The following is a 19674-nucleotide window of genomic DNA, read 5'->3' as shown; positions in this document are numbered from 1 at the left end:
CTGCGATTTGGCTATCGTTGTTGTTTACTCAGTAAACAAACAGATCAGAAGCCCGTACTCCCAGGAAATATTGAGCGTTACCAGTGACACCAATTCTACAAAAGTCAGAGGCCTCTAGATGTGCCCATGACCCTGCAGACCCTGGCTAGTGACTTTAGTATCACACATGGACGGACAAACATGAATGACCTTGATACTCTTTCTAAGCTGAAAGAGCAACAACTGAAAAGCTCAAAAATTCAATGTCGGAGAATTGAAGAAATAATCTCAGCGATTTTTTTTTTAGCAAGCTTCTGAGTTAGGTAAGAAAGTGTGGCCTAACTCAAACTTTTTTTTGTAAATCATTTCAGTTTTCCTGTGAGACAAGGTCATCGGATCAATGTCATATTTCCTCTCTTATTCTTTTTGATGGGTGAGGAATATCATAAAGGTTATGGCAAACCTAGAAAGATACTTTGCTTTTCTCTTCCTCTCTGATGGATCCACAAAGTCTGTGTGTTACACAAGCAGACAATATTTTCGATGGCTACCATGTCATTTCATTATAATGTTGCTGAAAGGGAATTAAACACTAGCTGCCAAATCCCCCCGCAGATCATATAGCTAGTCGCTTGTGATCCCAAAGGCTGTTTAGTTTTGGACACTCTTTTAAGAGCTTGTCCTTAGCGCAGAACCCCTTTTAAGGGGAAAAAACAGTATTTTACAGTACCTGTAAAGTGGATGGGATTCTGGCTAACCCATCCACACATTGCAGAAAAAAATCTGCAGCTGAAAAGCTGTGTTTTCAAAAATGCTTGCCCTTTAAAAATGTCAGCATGTCAATTATACCTACGGAATATAATGGCATTTTTGTATAGGTGCTATGGGGGCAGAAAGTCCACGGAGGAAAACTCTGTCAACTTTCTTTAAAAAATGCAATGCGTGTTTGACACAGTCTTTTTCTGCAGCATGTGGCCTTCGCCTTAATGTTTTTGTCTTTCTCTGGGTACTGCTAGAGTGGTACCATACAAACAGCAGAAGTAACATGGGATTGGCCTAGCTTAGCATTCCCCTTTTATGTGCATAGGTATACCATTTTGTTTGAGTTATAAACTTGTTCTTTTTTAATATTCATCAGATGATGCCTTACTGTGTTATTTTGTACTTTTATACTTACTATTGAAAATTTCCAACTGTGGGGTTGTCGAACTTTACATTGACATATTGTATGTCATGAGTTCACACGAGCTGCTGTGGTTTCACTGTGTTGTAGCTACTTCACGTGTCTCATTGACCCATGATCATGGTTTTATTGCAGCTAGTGAAACCACAGATAAACTTCGCACTGAACCTGTGACAACTGCCAATGGCAACGGGAGGAGGAAAAACACTTTACCTTACACTGGGCCAATTCCAAGTATATGAGAGACTGCCATAAACATGGGAGTGGTATACTTGGATGTTCAGGTCTTGTATTTCCTCTTGACTTATCATAAGTTTCTATTTGTGTGTCACTTAGTTTCTAATGTAAAGTGGGTTTAAAATGAAGTCCTGTTGCCATAGCAATATGTAAAGGATGGATGGCATTGTGATAGAAGGATCCTTGTGTCTGCTCCTGCTGCTTATGTGACCTTGAGTTTTCTTACATGTCATTGAATATTGCTACTGCTATCCAGATGTCACTTGCAGCATGTCTCCTACTTCTCCATGGCTTGTGCACATGAAGTGTCTATTGACCCTGGTGTGAGGAACTTCCATGATCACTGACTGGGAAGATCTCCAGTCTCTGTATATATCATTCAATTGTTGCATGCTGAAACTTTCTGCAGCTTTGTAACATCTTTCAGTAGGCTTGCTTCCTTTGGTTTCCATTTTTATGATCTTGACTTGCTGCTGTTCCTTGTGAACACTCTCTTGGTTATATTCAATGGCTAAAATCCCCATCCTTTCAAGATACTTCTCAGTTGAAGGTGAGCTAAACCACCAGACCGATACAATTACCTATACGGATACAGTGTAACAAACTACTTGGACAGTAGAGAGATGTATGCTGCTGCTAGGTTTAACTTCCAGATGGATGTGTAGACTGGTTACATTGTACCAAACCCTCAGAGAAGTATTAGCTAGATGTTTGAGGATAGGTATTTAGTGGAAGCATGCAGGTTTAACTAGTGACTATTTTTCTAGAATACTAGGAGGTTGCAGAACTCTATATTTATACAATGACAAAACTGAGTATACATAGTCAGGTCCTCGGTGGTCAGTCTGGTCCTTAGTATTAATATAAAATGTCTTCTGAAGATCTCTGTGCATATCATGCCACAGAAGGGTTAATCCGCAAGTATACAAACCTTACAAGCCTCTGCTGTGACTAATCCCACAAGTAGAATCTTGAGCCAGATCTTCATTTGTTATCTTTTGTTTCTTTAGCTCAAGGGAACTCCCAGTTAATGCCAGGCACTGCCAACTGTAGTGATCGGCAGCCGTTCAAGTCCTGTCACGGGATCCAGATTATTTCCGCCTGGCTCCAGAACAACCCTCTCCACCCCCTGTTCCTTTCTTATTCTGTCTTCACCCCTTGAAAACATAAGATGTTAATAAGACAAGCATGATATAACAACGAACAAGACCGAGGGGTGAAAATTCTGCTCTGGCTTCACTTTGGTTACCCCCCCACTACCACCACCACCACCACCAGCTTTTCCTGCCAGTTCCACGCCAGTTTTACCTAGGCAATGAAAACATCATCCCTGATCAGAACATACAAGGAATGGATCTCATCACTAGCTATTCCAATGACTACACACAGCATGCTCGCTCATATTATCCTTCACTAGATACCCCAAAAATCTTGGGATACATTCCGCAACAAGTGAGCGAGGATAACCACTAGGTTATTCATATGCTGATTTTCTGTATAGCACCTGTGTCCCACAAATTGGTGCTGTGTAGTCCTATATGACTCCTCTCATCCTGAGCCATCTCATTCATACATATTATACTGAATGGCACCATGGCAGAGGTTGAACTTCCACAGAAGCCAGAGAGGCAGCAGATGAACTGTAGTTACAACAAGTCATGTTATAGGAAGGTAGAAAAACAAATTGACATGCCATTGCTAACCGTAGCCAAAGGTGCAGAATGACAAGAAAAGGGAAGTCACATGATAGAACAAGTTTCTTGTGGATGTCAGTCAGTTAGGTGGCCATGAGAATAACCTGAGGATAAGGCTGCTTGTATACCACGAGGTCAAGGAGCAATTTTATAGTGGAATCCACTTGGATGACATCTGAGTGCCTTCTGTCCCCCATTGACTTCTGGGGTGGGTTTTGTTCCTTTCCTCTAACAGGTAGCAGAATAGGATCCATTCTATAATCAATAAAACAAAGCATCGGACCCCCCCCCCCCCCCCAATCAAAACAGCCTGAACACTCCGTCGAGGCCTAAATTTAAAGACTCCCAAATAGCAAAAAATGCATTCAAAACACACTGGGGAAATGTATGAAATTGTCTATAAGTAAATCTGGCTTTTTGCCCACTGTTATCCGTGTGTGTGCCCTGAAAAAGTGTCCCATCCAGGAATTCAGCTATATGGATTGTCACTCAGCTTTCCCAGGAAAGGTTGTGAATTTGACAGATGAGTATGTCTGTTCCCAGAATATAAAGGCTTTCATAGATTTTATTATTCCCCTTGTGCAGTAAGCGGGGTTCTTGTCATGCAGTTTTCTTATCATTTCCTTCTTCTCTACTTCTTTAATATATAGTGGCTATGATGGCGGCCGGCGCTCCTTGTGTGACGTTGTGTTCTGCAGTGGCTCTGTGATACTCTTTATCTCTGTGATAAGATTTCAGTCTCCAGAGGGTATAAATGTATTTACTTTGCTGCAGGAGAATAAAGGTGTAAGAATGATTTACTGCTCCCGGAGGGGATATTACAACGATAACGGAATCAATCCAGAGCCCTTAGGAAAGTCAAATAAAGGGTTTTACACACAAGGAGAATACAAACAACAGACGGCGGCGTGGCTCCTGGTAGTAGGTGACGGCCTGCGCTGCACATGTGCTACATCAAGGCTCCTCATCCGCCTGTCATTCATGCTCTGACTTTGCTGATCTACTTTGGGGTAGTGGGTCAAATGCAGCACTTTTTGTGTCTTTTTATGTGTTTTATATTAGGCTTTGTTGTACATGGTTCTTTTTTTTTCAACTTGAAAACTGCATGCAGTTTTTAGTTATGTGTAGGACATTTCTACTATGCCTGTAAGTCAGAGGTTTTCAGTTTTAGTGAATTTTACTTTGCATTGCATATGAGCTAACATGCACTTCTCATCACTGCAATTAAATAAAGGTAAAAATAAATGTACAGTGTGAACCCATCTTAATATTTGTCACAATAACAATATAATGTCTATCTGGGATCACGTGAAGAGACAGAAGGATTTGAACAAGCCTACATCTACTGTAGCGCTGTGCTAAAACATGTTTGGAACAGCCTCCTTGCCAAGTTCCTTCAAAAAATGTGTGTAAGGCCTATTTCACACCGGCACGGAATAACGTATTTTGGTCCTGATTTTGACGCGGGAAGCCGCATCAAAATCAGGACCAAAATACGACTGGTGCGACTATCAGTCACGGCTTCCCGCTCCGGAGTAGGCCCAAAATGAATGGGACTAGTCCGGAGGGTGCTGCCACGAGGCAGACGCCACGGCTCATTGAATCCGCCTGAAGAAAGGGCAGCTAGCTTCCCTTGCTACTCACGGAAAAAAGATTGCTGCGGTCTCCATAGACCATCATTGTGAGGGGGCAGATTATGACATGATTCCGCACCAAAATGCGCCCCCTCTGTCCCCGTGTGAATGAGCCCTAAATGTACCTAGAAGATGCTGTTTTGAAGGTAAAGGACAGTCACACCGAATATTGATTTTGATTTAGATTTTACTTTTGTTCATTCACTTTGCATTTTGATAGTTGATAATAAACTATTAACACTTCTATATGAAACATAATAACTTTGCAACATTGTTTCCACACCTGCACAAAACACTTGCAAGTGTTGTAAAGTTTCAGTGATACCTGGCATTACGTGTGACCCCTGACAGCAAAGAACATAAAATTAGTCTGATAATTGCCTCTCCCCCCTTCTCCCTTCTATAGCTGTTATACATCAGACACAGGATGCCTGGTTTCACCTTCCTCCTTTTCGTTAAATCTTGCAAATGATAAGAAGCACTTATATTTCATTAGGAGGGAATCGGCATGTACCGAACACTGTGTGCCAAACATCTTTAATACTATTGTGCAAATATTGGCAGTTCTCCAGCTGACACAACCCCTGTGTACCTGCCTGACTGGTGGAGGGCCCACCTCCTTGTTCTGTTCTGAATCAACATCTTGGCCTCAATTCAGATTATAGAAATTGCAACCACCCTGCTTCCCTTAGGGAACATTGCTTTATATATGGAGGTTGCTCACCTCCTGTCACATGGGTCTTGAAAATCTCCCAGTTGAATTTGTCACTACCCTGAATCAAGGACATAGTGATCCAGTTTCAGTCTGACAACAGCCACGGTCCTGACCCTGCTGTTCATAGATACATATGTGTGTGTAGGTCCTTGCATTGATATCTAACATATTTATTGATAGTTTGGTAGTAGACATTGAAGGCAGCACTCAGGACAGGTATGGTTGTTCTCTGGATCCTTGTTTGGTGTGAGGTTGTGAGCTGCCTTTCTTGTGATTTTGTCCTACAATTCTAGAAGCTGGGGAGAACTGTGTTTTGTTTTTTTTTGTTTTTTTTTTTGGTGGAACATGATATGATGTCTGATGCGTCAATATCTATCAGTTCCCCTTACATTAAATGTATCTATTGGTCCCCTTTGGCCTGACGAATGCCCAGGAAGTACCTAGTTTATGTGATCTAGAATAGCATAATGACCTACACTATTCATTACAAAGCTTTGTGGAGAGACATCCTTATGTCGGAGCCAAACCATGGACCTATGACTTGTTTTGTTGACTTTTCATATATTTTTTTTTTCTTTGCATTGCCATCTTGTTCTATCCCAAGTAGACAATCTATAAAAAGAAGTGATGTAAAATCGTATCAGCAGGCAGGTTGAAGGGTGACTTGGGTTTCCCTGACTTTTGTCAGCCTCACATGCAGGTTTACAAGTTTCTGACCTGGAGTTTTCTATGTGGCCAGTGAGTCAGTTTGTCATGTCTGTGGACTTGTGCCACCTCCTTCCCTCAATGGGCTTTGCTCTGACTGAAAGATTCTGTAGTGAAGATGTGCATTGTATTCTTCCACAAATAAGTTAACCTATGGCACTTGGTCAACCTCCAGACATTCTCCTTAGGATACCGCATTCTTCATTTTACCATTCTTGATCCACGATCTGATGTCTTGCTGCACTATGAGTGTCACTTGGCAGGAACGCTCTGTTATTTCTGGGTGTCAGGAACAATCTACGGATCTCCCGCTCTGATCTTTCTTGGCCTAGTTGCACCAAATCTCTCAGTGCTGAGTAGACAAATCTTTTGTTCGGGACTTTTTTCTGTAATTTTCTGTCTGTTTTACTCTAGTATTTCAATATCTCAGCCATTGTCTGTGTGATCTGAGAGAAGCTGCTGTCCTTACTCCTCTGTGAAGTTTTCTATAAATTTGGTTTTGTTCCTAAACACTGACTCATGGGTCTGTTACAAGCCATGAGCTTGGTCGTCTAGCATTTTAAGCCAGATGTTTTTATAGCATGTGACCGTTGTAATATTCTACAGCAGTTTCATCCAAATATATCCAGGTGTTACGTAGTATTGATAAATGTAGTCCCGTGTTCTTCTTAAAGGGGCTCTATTATTGGGAAAAGTCATTTTTAACTAAGCACATACTTGCATAGCCTTTAGAAAGGCTATTCCACATGTAACTTGTGTATGTAGATTGCCTCAGAGGTTTTTGAATGAGCCTGTTTTTATTCATATGCTAATTAGCCCCTTGGTGCACCCCGGAAGTCTCATCGTGCACCCTGTGTGCTATTGTTTCTTATGGGTGTGTACAGCACAGGCTGCTGCTGATGACTTCCTGTTTGCACACACAGATAGGAGCTGCTGGGAACTTCCTGTGCTGGCTGGAAGCTAATTAGCATATGAATAAAAACGGACTTATTCAAACGCTACTGAGGCAATTTACATACAAAAGGTACGAGTGGAATAGCCTTTCTAAAGGCTATGCAAGGATGTGCTTAGTTAGAAATTACTTTTCCCAATGATAGAGCCACTTTAAGTTCCTCATCACTTTCAAGATCTCAGCTTGCTGTCGGGAAATGGGAGCACTGTTGTCTTGAGGCAGGAGAAGTTTGTACTGGTGCTTATCTTTCAAGAGATTGTGTAGACTGCATACGAGGGAACAAGCTGTCATCTGTGTGAGCAGGCCAATGTTTATATAGATTTTTAGTCTCCCAATCTGTTCTCTCTCATTGAGAGCCTGCAAAGATGTTAATAATGGTGAAATATTATTCATATGAGTTAGTGGGAAGTTCTCTGCAGTAAGTCACGTGCCAGAAACTGAACTTTATCAGCAGACATAGTTTTGTTCTATTATTTGCACCAAATTCTGGCATAAGTGATGGTAAATCTGTTGGACCACTAGAGACCTCGCCAACTGCTCAGTAAACCTGGTCCACTTTTCTTGCCATTTTTGATAATTGTGAAGAGCCACAAATTATTGTGAAAATATGTAGTGCTTCATGATTTGCAATGTATCTACACCACACGTGTTAAGCACAAGGCATGTGGCTTTGTGTTTTGTGGCCCGCGATCCAAGACTGCTTTAATAGTACAGCTGCTTGGGGCCCCCTCTCTCTGTTTGTTCTGTCTATGGCCAGAAGATACTGTGGACCCTCTAGCCACAGACCACATAAACCGCTATAGGGGTCACAGAGGTTGCCCTTGTGACTGGACACTGGTCCATAAGACTGGTCACTACAGTGTCCAGGTCTAGGGAATTTCATACTTATCTTGTCTTTTTGCAGGAAGTGGTACCCGGCTTCTTCTGATGTGGTTCTGTATTGTGTCTACATCTTTTAATGTCCATCCAGTCACGCTGTTTCCTGCGCTTTATACTGCTTGTGGTACCATAGTGCAGATGACGGGGTAGCCCGAAGGACATTAGAGGAGGTGCACAGTCGGACTTGCATCAGAAGAAGCCAGGCACTAAATCTCGCAAGAAAAAGAGGCAAGTATAAAATTAAATATGTCATTTCATGTGGTGAATTATTACTTGTGGGGCTCTCCAATAACTATGTGGGAGGACTAGCACCTTAGGTGGGACAATTAAAGCACTATTACCTAAAAGGGTTAGGATAAATAAGACACTATTACCTATGGGGGAGATTATTAACTGATTTGGGGGGTTATATTATTGAGATATAAGTGTAATTACGCCTGACTGGCATAATTACAATTATACAGTTGTAGAATTACTAACGGCTCTTACCATAGGGCTGATGTGGCCCTAGGCTAAAATGAGTTTGACACCCTTGATATACACTATAAAAGGGAAATAAAACCTCTTCATAAGTCCTCAAAGTCTATTAGAAAGTTGGAGAACTCTCCATTACACTGTGAGGTGATGCTGGTTGAGGTGGGGTGGAATCTTGTCCTGCATTGACCTGACTGGGCCTTGTGTCTCAGTGTTGGCCTCTATGACCTTAAAGTGACTTCTGAATGTAAGGCCAGGCAGGTTGTAATACACACATAAAATGTGACTGAGACTTTTCAAGAAAAGTCAAACTGCTAAGACAAAAGCTAGAGGATGTATAGCACACTCAGAGCAAACAGTAAGGTGACAGAGTTCAGATAATCAATATCTGTAGTTATTGTGACACCGAGAAGATGACAACGGGCAAGACCCTCCACTGCTCCCAGTGTTATAATGGCCTCTCCACTTGGCATGCACATGGCGTGCCCACTGAGAAGCACAGCCACGGCCTCACATGAAATAAATCATGGCGCACAAAGGGCAATTTAATGGAGGGCAATAAATAATGGCCCCACAAAAACTGACCTTTCCAACCCAAACACATTAATTCCATCCCAGTGGCCTCAGTGGGCAGATATTGTGCTGACAATACAACCATTTGGATTCTTTTTAGTGTGAATTTGGGGAGGTGAGTGCTGGCAAAAGACGCCAAAACCAAACAGAAGCTGCGCTTTGCTTTAATTTCCTGCTACTCTCTCACCACCTGTATAAACTTTCCCGCGGTTAATCCAAAAGATTTTCAACGTTTCCCTTGAAGTTCCAGCTTCCTCCATCTGAAGGGGCCTCAACAGCAAAGACAGGATTTACATTCCCTTGGCTGCCAGAAGGAACAGAGCTGTGTGAGAAAGATATTAGAGCCCGGTCACATGTGGAAAAAGGAGCCGGATTCCCAGACAGCGTGAGCGTCTCCAGCTCCCAGCCCTTACAGAGCACATTACCAATGGCTGCCAGCCTGGGAGAGATCTGGGCAGGTCATCACAGTGACTGCATGTGCTGATGTTTGCCTTCTCTATCACTGTCCATAATGGTCAGCTGTCCATGTTCTCAGCCACCACTGACACTCTGTATCATTCAGTTTATCCTCTACTGTACTTCTCCTTTAAGTCTGAGGCTCTCGGGCGAAGCCTTTTCCTGAATGTTTTCCACTTTATTTTACACCTTGTCCATGAAACTGAGCAAGAATCTGCTGCTCAGGTGAGAGGAACCTTCATTCTCCAGGAGCAGTGATACATCCTGAAGGGAGGACAAGAATATTACCACCTACAGAGTTTATTCTTGGGTTTATCTTTTCTGCATCATTAGTTTTGTAGCATCAATGATATTCGCCTCAGGGAAACAGTGTGGCTGCAGCATTAGGTCATGTGACAGATGGTCTTTTTTTCCCTTCATTTTGATGGCAGGCTTAGCGACTGAGATTAATAAAGTGATACTAGCCTGTCCTGCCTATCACCACGCAGTGCTAGGATATGTTTACACTGCTTCCAAGGAGAGATGTCCATATACACAGATCAGCGATGTAACCAGTCATTGTCCTTGGCAATACAGTATATGGCAACTCCTCACTGAGAACGGTAGCAATGATCTGTGTATATGGTGTGTCCTTGCTGGTCATTGCCTGAAGCAGCAGATATGTATCACTTGGTTTATGATCCCTGCGTCTGCTCTTAAAATGTAATAAGAACTCATTCACATCATGTTTCTGCTGTCCATTTAGTTGAACCTTTTCTTAATAGTAAGAACTGGTTTGAAGAATGGAAGAGTGAATTTTATCTATGCAAACCAATAGGACAAGGAAATTTTCACAGACATGCATCCCTAATGGTGCCAAGATGAGTACTGGTTTGTAAACATTACATTGGGAGAAACACTGCAACAATCCCAATCCTTGACTGTGCTCCTGCCACTGCATCCACCATCTCCCCTGCCTGCACTGCTTGGAATCAGATAAGACGAGTACCCACTGCAACCTTTCTCTCTCCCTCCTGAGCTGCTTATTTGAATACAGCTTTAAAGAAAATGATAGATGCAAATGGATTGTGCATTGGTTATACATTGACCTTTTAGCTTAAAAGTATACAGATCCGTAGCACAACCTATTCTTTGGAGGACAGAATAGCGTTTTAGGATAGGCTTTCCTGTCTGGCAAAAAAAAAAGACAGGAACTGACATCTGTCCAAATGGAGCCAAAAGAAACAAGTTAAAAAAAGAAAAAAGAAAAAAAAAAAGAGGATCTTTGAGCACAGGGGGCGTTTTCTTCTATTCCTGAGCACTGCTGCATCATCACTACACACGCCCATCCTGCATTCAACTGTGAGTTGATTCTCCCTCATTGCCAGGGGGACAAGCTGAATGCAGGATGGGAGTGTTTATTGATGATACAGCAGTGCTTAGTAATAGAAAAAAACCCTCCCCCTGTGCTCCAAAATCCTCATTAGAATAAAGAATAAAACTACTTTTTCTTTGCATCCCTAGGGCTCTGAAACATAAGAAAGGTATTGCTTTTATTCTGCTAACAGCAACTACAGCACTAGTTTAAAGTAGCTGGGGACAGCGATAGACTCCTTTTAAGGCTGTGTCTTTTTCATATTTTCCGTCTCCGCTTTCCAAAATTCAAAACGTTTGTTTGTCTGAGGGTCTATTTTTTTGTGTGAAGTGTACTTCCAGTTGGCACCATTTTGGAATTAACTGCTATTGAATGACGCACACCCTTCATCAGGTCAGGGGCTAGAGGGTAAATGTACACCAGGTCATAGCAGGATTATAGGTCTCACATTATTTATGCTGGTGTAAATGCTAATAAATCTGGTAGGTCACTGGATTCTGATGTCCATTAATTTTTGGATTTATTGTTGACAGAGCTATCAGAGGGTTCACTTTTTTTGCAGAAGGAAAATGTTTGTTTTTGTACCGTGTTAGCCAGTGGGTAGGAAATATAAAAACAAAAAACTTGAGTCTTCAGTAGTTGATACCTTTTTTTAATGGCTAAATAATAATGATGGTAGAGTACAACGTTTCAACGCTCTCGGCTTCTTCTTCAGGTATATCTAAAAACAATTTCTGAATGTACAATTTTTTTTTCCTATCAGTATATCTTTGTGGAAAGGGAGGAAATCCATGCAAACTCGGGGAGAACATACAAACTCTTTGCAGATGTTGTTCCTGGCAGGATTCGAACCCAGGACTCCAGTGCTGCAAGGCTACAGTGCTAACCACTTTGCCACCGCAATGCCCCTCTGATTGGACACTTATCCCTTGTCCTGTGAATAGAGAATAAGTTTCCATAACTGCACAACCCCTTTCAGTCTGTCAGTAACCTTTCCAGCATGCTTCCATTGGTTCTATGGGAGTGTGCATGCTGGGAGTTGTAATTTCGCAACAGCTGGAGTGTAAAAGGTTGCTGACCTGCGCATTAGACCCTACAAAGATGCACCATATTTATCATCCAACATCCTCCACTGTGATAAAACTGAATGTGTTTTTAGACTGTCTAATGTAATGCTGGTCATACACTGATAGTTGTTTCCTACAAATAATGTGCATTTCCTGCCGCTGACCACAGGACGCAACTAAAGGGATCTTCCTTAAAAAGTTCACTTTATTGCGCAGCCAGTGATGCTGAAGTGTGTGTGTCCTGCCTTCCTCACTCAAAGATAAACCTTCCCATGCTTGATATCTTGCTGTGACACTTGTGCAAAGCCTTGCAGTTTGTGTACTTATTATTTTCTTGACAGCCATTCCATATCTCGCAGCTTCCTGCGCTCCTAGCAAAAGCTGCAGAAACTCATTTTACTGGAGCCAATTTAATGCAGATAAATCTCAGTGAACAGCAAAAATAGGAACAAGAACGCCCCTGAACAGGACTTAGATTAGGGCCGGACGGGGGAAATCGCAGCAGGAGCGGGGGGTTGTATATGGGACACATGAAGCTTTGTTGTTTGGCTTAAAATCTGCAAGGAAAAGAATCTTTTAATTCTTCTCAATGTTCCTTCACCCACAGCGTAATGCACATTAATAGGAACAAGCTTCAGTGGTGCACAGTTCTCGTCCTACAGAGCCCTGTGTCAGGTGATGGGGGGAGGGAGGTTTACATTTATCACATCCAGACTTCTTATAGCAGAAGCAAGAGCTTACAATCGATTGGGTTGAGGAGAGGGCCTGCAAGTACACAATCAGAGCCATCCCCTTTGCAATGAGTCTGCTCCCAAAACATGGTATAGTTTAAGCTGTGTTTCACTAGAGAACCCCTGCAAACACTACTTATGTAAATTTGCATGTATTCTCTGCTATTTAATTAATTAGTATACAGACACCATCTATATAACATTCAATATTCACATTCGATACTCTGCACCAGGTGTAAAGGTAATAAGGTGCTTAGCACATACAGCTTGTGTTGCAACGCCAAAATTTTTTTTTTCCCAAAAGAACTGAGAGGTTTTGGTGAACAATACTACACCCAGAGCCTTCTGCAAATAGATACACAAAACCTCAAACAAAAATGGATTGGGGGAAATTGTATGCAAAAAAAAAAAAGAGATATTACCCATAGCTACCTAATTCTAGATCTTTCTTTCTGATGCTGAAACTGGGCATAACCAGTCACAATTCATTAGCTATGTAATGTGGACCTGTGGGATAATTCTCTGAGAGATCCGTTCTGATACCTTGTATAACATCAGTGGTTTCATTTCTGGGATAGCCGGTTATTGTAGGAATCTGCTGTAATATGGCAGAACACAGTTGTCTATAGATAGATGAAGCACTACTGCATTGTACTGACTCTGCTGTGTTCTGCTTTACAGAGTTACTGGACAAGACCCGGCGAAGAGATGAAGAGATGTGGCTACTGCAGGTGAGTGGCATCTGCCATTATAAGCAGACATCTCCATATAATGGCATATAAAAATACAGAGAACTCCGCACACAGCACAAGGGCATATGAAAACCCTAAAGGGCAATACTAATATAATAAAGACACCTAATATGCTACACAGTCCAGTCACATGTGACCACTTGTTAAAGTCCAGAATAACTGCCTTTGGCAGAGCAGACCGCTGCGAGATGTGCAGGAAGAGAGGGGATGTTGTGATGATGTTCATTGGGATGTTGAGCCATGCCGACTCCAATGCCCTGTCCAGCTGCGCTAGGTTACACGGTTGAGCATCCATGGCGCGAAAAATCTGATTGAGGCGGTCCTACAGATTGTCGATTGGGCTCAAGTCCGGGGAATTTGCTGGCCAAGGGAGTACGGTAAACTCATTCTGATGCTCCTCGAACCAGGCACGTACACTGCAAGCTTTATGACACGTCACATTGTCCTGCTGGTAGATGCCATCATCCTGAGGAAAAACAATTCGCATGTAGGGGTGAACATGGTGCGCAAGGATAGATGCATACTTGTGTTGATCCATCGTGCCTTCCACAATGATGAGCGTACCCAGATGGCTGATGACACGTGCCTTCTGCGATTGGTTATTTAACATTGACGTCAAAAGTAGGCGGTGGTCACATTAAAATATAAAGAAGAAGAAAAAAACTGGGCACTCACCATCAAGAGGATACAATAAAACTTTACAACTTTATTTTCAAAAATCCATTAAAAGTGTACACGGGAGGAGGCACGCCTGAGAAGAGGGAGCGACAGCCGTTTCGTGCTGTTTTAGCACTTTTTCAAGCTTGGTCACATTAATATGACTGAACTGTGTATATAATATAGAGGTTCTTTGTTATAGGTATTTGATCAAACAGCATGAAGCCCACCTGCCACGACAAGGCAACCTCATTTAGATGGGAACCTACACTAAATAGACATTCCTCTCTTGGACCTGGATAGTTCTACAGTGTGAACACAGGGCAGACTGGAATGTGCAATCTTAACCTATTTATGTTGCATATAATGGCTTAGTCACTGTCATTTGACTGACTACCTTAGTCTGTATCAAGACGTTTGTATCTTTGTGTTTGTAATATTATTTAGTGACCTATTTGCGGAGATCATCGTGTCCCTGGTTGTATTTTCTGGGTTGCTCTGACTCTCTGTAAAGTCTCGAAGAATAGTGAATCCTGTCTAACTGCAGAACTTCTAAATACTTGCTCATTTTCAGTGTAATTATTTGAGCCATTACAGCCAATTGCTAAGATGTGGATGGCATCACTTGCAGTCATTCTATTATATATTTGTATGAAGATCAGTAGGAAGAAATGGATTGTGCTCATCTCTTGAATTTTAAGATTTCCCCCCTTCCTCTATGTCTGCTGTTGTGTATAACAGCTGTGAGCTAAATCCATATATACTGTAAATTGCTGCATACATATTCAGCATATCCAGCATGTATGTGGAGCATGCACTAGTTTCAGGGACCTATGTGATGTTGACAATAGAATTAAGAGGAAAACCCAAAAGGTTAAATGGTCAATCGGGCAACAGGATGCTATATATGTTCCTTTTCTATCTAATCTTGTTCACTCACAATGTATCAGATGAAATGGCGAAATAGGAGTTGTTATAATGTATTAGTGTAGACCAGGAAGTCTCAAACAATTAGCCTGCGGGCCACATGTAGCTCCTGAGGCCTTTGGGGAGAGCACTGGCATCCCTTTAATGATATCAAGCTGAAGCGCAGGGTGTCGGAGTAGATATGTGTTTTGTTTTTTTCCTACACTGCTGGATCGCTGGTGGTAGGTGAGTATGAAGAAGAGGATTTTTTTTTTTTTTTTTATAAAAGCATTGAGGTACCAGACAGTATGTTTTCGCTGGTACCTTCACCCTTCAACACACTATATAAAAGCAGAGCCACTATGTATGTCTATGGCAAAATATTATTCTATGTGGGCAGAAGACTGTATATAACAACAAAGCCACTACGTCTATAGACTTACTGTTATTCTATGAGTGCAGCATTAGGACCTAGCGGTATTATTATAGTCCTGTAGTATTACTATGGTAGTCCTAATATCTGATAAGCATAATTTTGTATTGTATGGAATTTGAAAGGAATGTAGCCCATTTACCTGGCCTAGTTTTTGAGACCCCTGGCATAGATTCTCCTCTCTTCTGGTGATGGCTTTAATCTACTTATTGACAGACTATCAGAACAGATAAGATTTGTGCTGCTGATCTGTTTAGATCCAATATTTCCTCAGCTAGGACAGGCTGGATTTTTAGGGTTTTAAAATAAACAAGTTTGAGTTTTCTATTCACCAACAGCAAGCAAAAATCTTAGAAATTGGTGAGAAACTGAAACACATGAAAATTGGAGCTTTGCAGAACTCTTCTTTATCTAATGGTAAAACTTCATTTATAGTGCACTGGACATTGAGCCTCCAATAGGAGTTAACATAATGTTAAGTCCTGACCTGTGGAATATTTGCCCTCACTTAGGTGCCTGCTTTATACATTTGATAGTCTGCTGGACATGTGACCACCAATACTTAGTGATACGATGCAGTTCAGCTTCTAGACAATATGATGGTTTGTCCTGCAGAACATTGTGTTGCCTGTTGATAGTTCCAGTAGCCTACATAGGTTGTTCAGAGGAGTGGGGCATAAAATCTTTGTTGTGTTATATTGCTAAAGCCTCCTGTTATACAAGTCATTTACAGTTATGTGAATGGGTGGAACAGAATGCTATTTTTTAATACCTGTTCCTTTTTTTTCCCCCCACTATAGGATCGGGTTGTGGATTTAGAGCGGGTGAGTTGTTTAAAAATCTGAATCTGAATTGTCCCAAAAATTTAATGCTGGCCAATGTTCAGGTAAGGCAGGTTTCACACTACCGTTGAATTCCATTATGAAGGTGTCCATTAAAAAAAAAAAAAACCACCTTTCATAACAGACATTAACTTTTGTTAATGTGCTGTTTTTTTAACTGATCCATTTAATGAATCAATTCAAAAAATGCACACGTTAGTATCAGTTCGGGTTTTTTTTTTTTTTTTTTTTTTGTCTTGCTTTGTTTCTGCCTTCTGAGCATGCACAGAAAAAAATGGACACAAAATAACGGACAGTAACTGATGGCTATCAGTTGCTGTCCATTATAAGTCCATTTCCCATAGACTTCATTGTTAAAAAAAAAAAAAAAAAAAAACAAAAACAAAAAAAAACACGACACTTGCCGTCCATCAAGAATCTGTTTTTTCAAACGGACACAAAAGTCCTGCATGGAGGATTTTTTTTTGTCCACTGGAAAAAAAAACAACTTGTGACGGAGTTTCTACTACTACTATTTCTTCCAGTTGTTGTGCCCTAGTTATCTTACAAGGTGAAAGATCCACAATACAGAGAATTAAATTCAATAGATATTACATGTGGTCACATTTTTACTAATCACTTGTCTCCATGGGATTCTTTCTACTGGTCATCAGATTATATTTAGAAATGTGCAGAAAGCGGGGGCTGTTTTTCTGATATGGGCCCAGCAGCTTCTTTCAGTTCCAGAGATTATTTAGCTAGCTGGTTTACCTTTATTCACCTTTAGACATTACCACGGTCATCATGACTTATAATGCAAAACTGATTGAGCCCCTAGCACACAGTTCATACTGAATGCTCCTAATGTACGGGTGTCTGTGCCTGACACCCAGCTGAAAATGATTTTTTTATGGTGGGACATTGTGAGATGAGCCCTGTCTGTCAATTACTTTTGGGCAGTGAACATGGCTAAGAACATTTTGACAAGGTGCCCTCACAATGCCAAGCACAATATACAGGTAACCAGCTAACTGGACCCTCTAAGGTAGATCCTCCTGGTCCGATCCATGCCCCTATGTCCATTCTGTAATCTCAAGTACTGTCACTGTCTCAGAAATCCTCTTTATTGTAGGTTCATCTTTCTGTACAGTGTACAACTGTTCTCTTTTCGAAGATAGGACCTTCAGATCTCTGCTACGTGTTTAAAGGACTCCCCAGTGCTTGACTTCACAAAAATCGCAATGACATTCATTGTGTGTTGCAGATGCTTTCACTGAGATGAACCTGCGCACACACACAATACTGGAACAGCTCAGTGTTTCAGATTGGAGGGCATCAGTAACCCCCAACTGGGAGGATGTTCGTGGCACCTGAGTAATGTAATCTAATCCATCTGGGTATAATTTCTTATTTCTTTGTTCCTTGGGTTTATCGGCATACGGGAAGCAGCTGACAGATTAAATGTTAAGTTACTTTGACACTTTGTATCCGGAGTAACAAACTGCTTGACAAAAATCTGATCTACCGAAAGGGCAGCAGCAGCAGCAGCGAATTATTAAGGCCTCCGTATTTACTGGTGACAGCCTGGTGATTGGAAGCTTTATCTCCCATCTCCTCTCTGAGGATTGTTCTTGTGGGCAGTGAAGAAGGTGTCTGGACTCTGTGGAATCTGTCCAGCTGCATGTAGTATGGACAACAAGAGGATTATTCTGATATGAATAAAAAGCTTCCCTGCACCGTTTTAGGTATAAATGGTCTCACTCCTGAAGGTTAGGCAAAGCTGGTGTACATTACTAAATGTCAATTGTTAGATCCCAGACCTCAAATCATGGCTACTCCCGTATTCTATATACTATGCTGTATGTTGTCTGGCACCTTCCTAAAAGTAAACCTTTCTGTTTCATATACTAAAGTTTTATTTTAGGTATCGCACACATTCTGTTTCCATGCTTACTTCTTTTTGAATATACTGCCAATGCAGTGCGCAATGCATGTATGGAAGGGGCAATTGCACATCTTCCCCTACAGTCATTGCACTTTGTAATGATTGACATGAATAGCAGTCCATGTATTATGATCCTCAGTCTGATAAGACCAGGATGGGTTTGCTACATTATCTATATATTTAAATGCACCCTTGGACACAAATGAAGCTTTTTCTTGGTTGGGACCTTTCTTTGCACAGTTATAACCATAAGAATATTGTTAAGTTCCCAAGGAGTAGTAGATTATGAATACTCTAATGTAGGTCAGGCAGAGAAGCTGCAGGAAGGAACATAATGAAGCATTTTCATGTTGTCTCTTCTCTGTCGTAATGTATTACAAGTGTCCCCTGTGCAGGAGCTGACATGATAGATCTGGGCACCATTCCAAATGTCCAATGTTGTGTGCTATAGTGTTGTACAGTAAATGATGTAGAGATGGCAATTAATATTTACTGCTTTGGGTATGGTACAAATACAGACCAAATGAGACGTTACAGAGCAGTAAATCAGTTCGCACGATCCAAGCGTGGCCCAGATTATTTAAGGTAGATGAGGTGACACTATTTTTGTCCATCCATTATTTTTTCTTTTTAACTTATTAAACATCATCAAAAAAATGTACAATAACATAGTATAACATAATATTGTGCCATAACAAGAGGCAAAATAACATAACAGACGTTGTACAAACACTGGAACAGAAATGAGAGAATGCAACAAGAAGCACAGAAGAATCGGGAGACAAAAAAAAAGGTGAAGGAGGAGAATAAGTGTTAGAGACCTTGTGGGATACAGTAGGTGTCCTGTCCTAATGAGACCAAATGGCTTCCAAGGCTTCCACCATGTGGTTAAGGGAGGCTGTCAGGAAATTCCAGACTTCAGATGTCTTTCATGCGGGCTATCAACTCCGATCCCGTAGGAGGAAGCACCCTTTGCCAGTGAAAGGCAGCTGTACATAAATTTAAAAATAGCTTGGAGGTCTTTTTACCTAAATGCCTAGGGGGAAGGTTGGTGGGAAAAAGGGTCCAGTGGGACTCCCTGCATAAAGAGGGCATCAGTGAGATTTTTAACTTTCACCCAGAAAGGCCGGATCAGGGAGCAGTTCCAAAAAATGTGGTAGAACGTGCCTGTCGTAGATAGACAACAGCAACATGTAGAGGGAATACCAGGATTAAAGATGTGAAGTAAAGCCAGTGTGTAGTACCAATGCATGAGTATTTTATATTGGGTTTCCAGGAATGTTACACATGATGAGGACTTAGCTGCACGAGACCATATAATTGCCACTGGCCAGGTGAGATCTGTCTATCCAGCGCATCAGCCCACTTAGCTATATATCTGTGAGCCAAGGGGGCTCCTCCCGTCAGAGATGACAGAAGCCAATATATATCAGAGATTAGACCCTTTGTAGAAGTACCAGCTCGGCATAATATGTCAAAGGTGGTAGGGACTGAGACCAATGTTCCCTCTAAGCCCTGGAAGCTGCT

At 41.5% G+C, this 19674-nt stretch overlaps 1 protein-coding gene across 1 annotated transcript in view; it reads left to right on the top strand.

Annotated features, from left to right (window-relative positions):
- The window catches only part of CEP128 (centrosomal protein 128), a 115843-nt gene that overhangs the window by 74836 nt on the left and 21333 nt on the right, over window positions 1-19674 (top strand). Inside the window, exons 20-21 of the mRNA XM_075282357.1 lie at window positions 13315-13364; window positions 16182-16205. Coding sequence (XP_075138458.1) covers window positions 13315-13364; window positions 16182-16205 — 74 coding nt within the window. The remainder of the gene's footprint in view (window positions 1-13314; window positions 13365-16181; window positions 16206-19674) is intronic.

Source organism: Leptodactylus fuscus, chromosome 7, assembly GCF_031893055.1.
Source record: "Leptodactylus fuscus isolate aLepFus1 chromosome 7, aLepFus1.hap2, whole genome shotgun sequence".
NCBI lineage: Eukaryota > Metazoa > Chordata > Amphibia > Anura > Leptodactylidae > Leptodactylus > Leptodactylus fuscus.
This window is presented reverse-complemented; position numbering and strand designations above follow the sequence as displayed.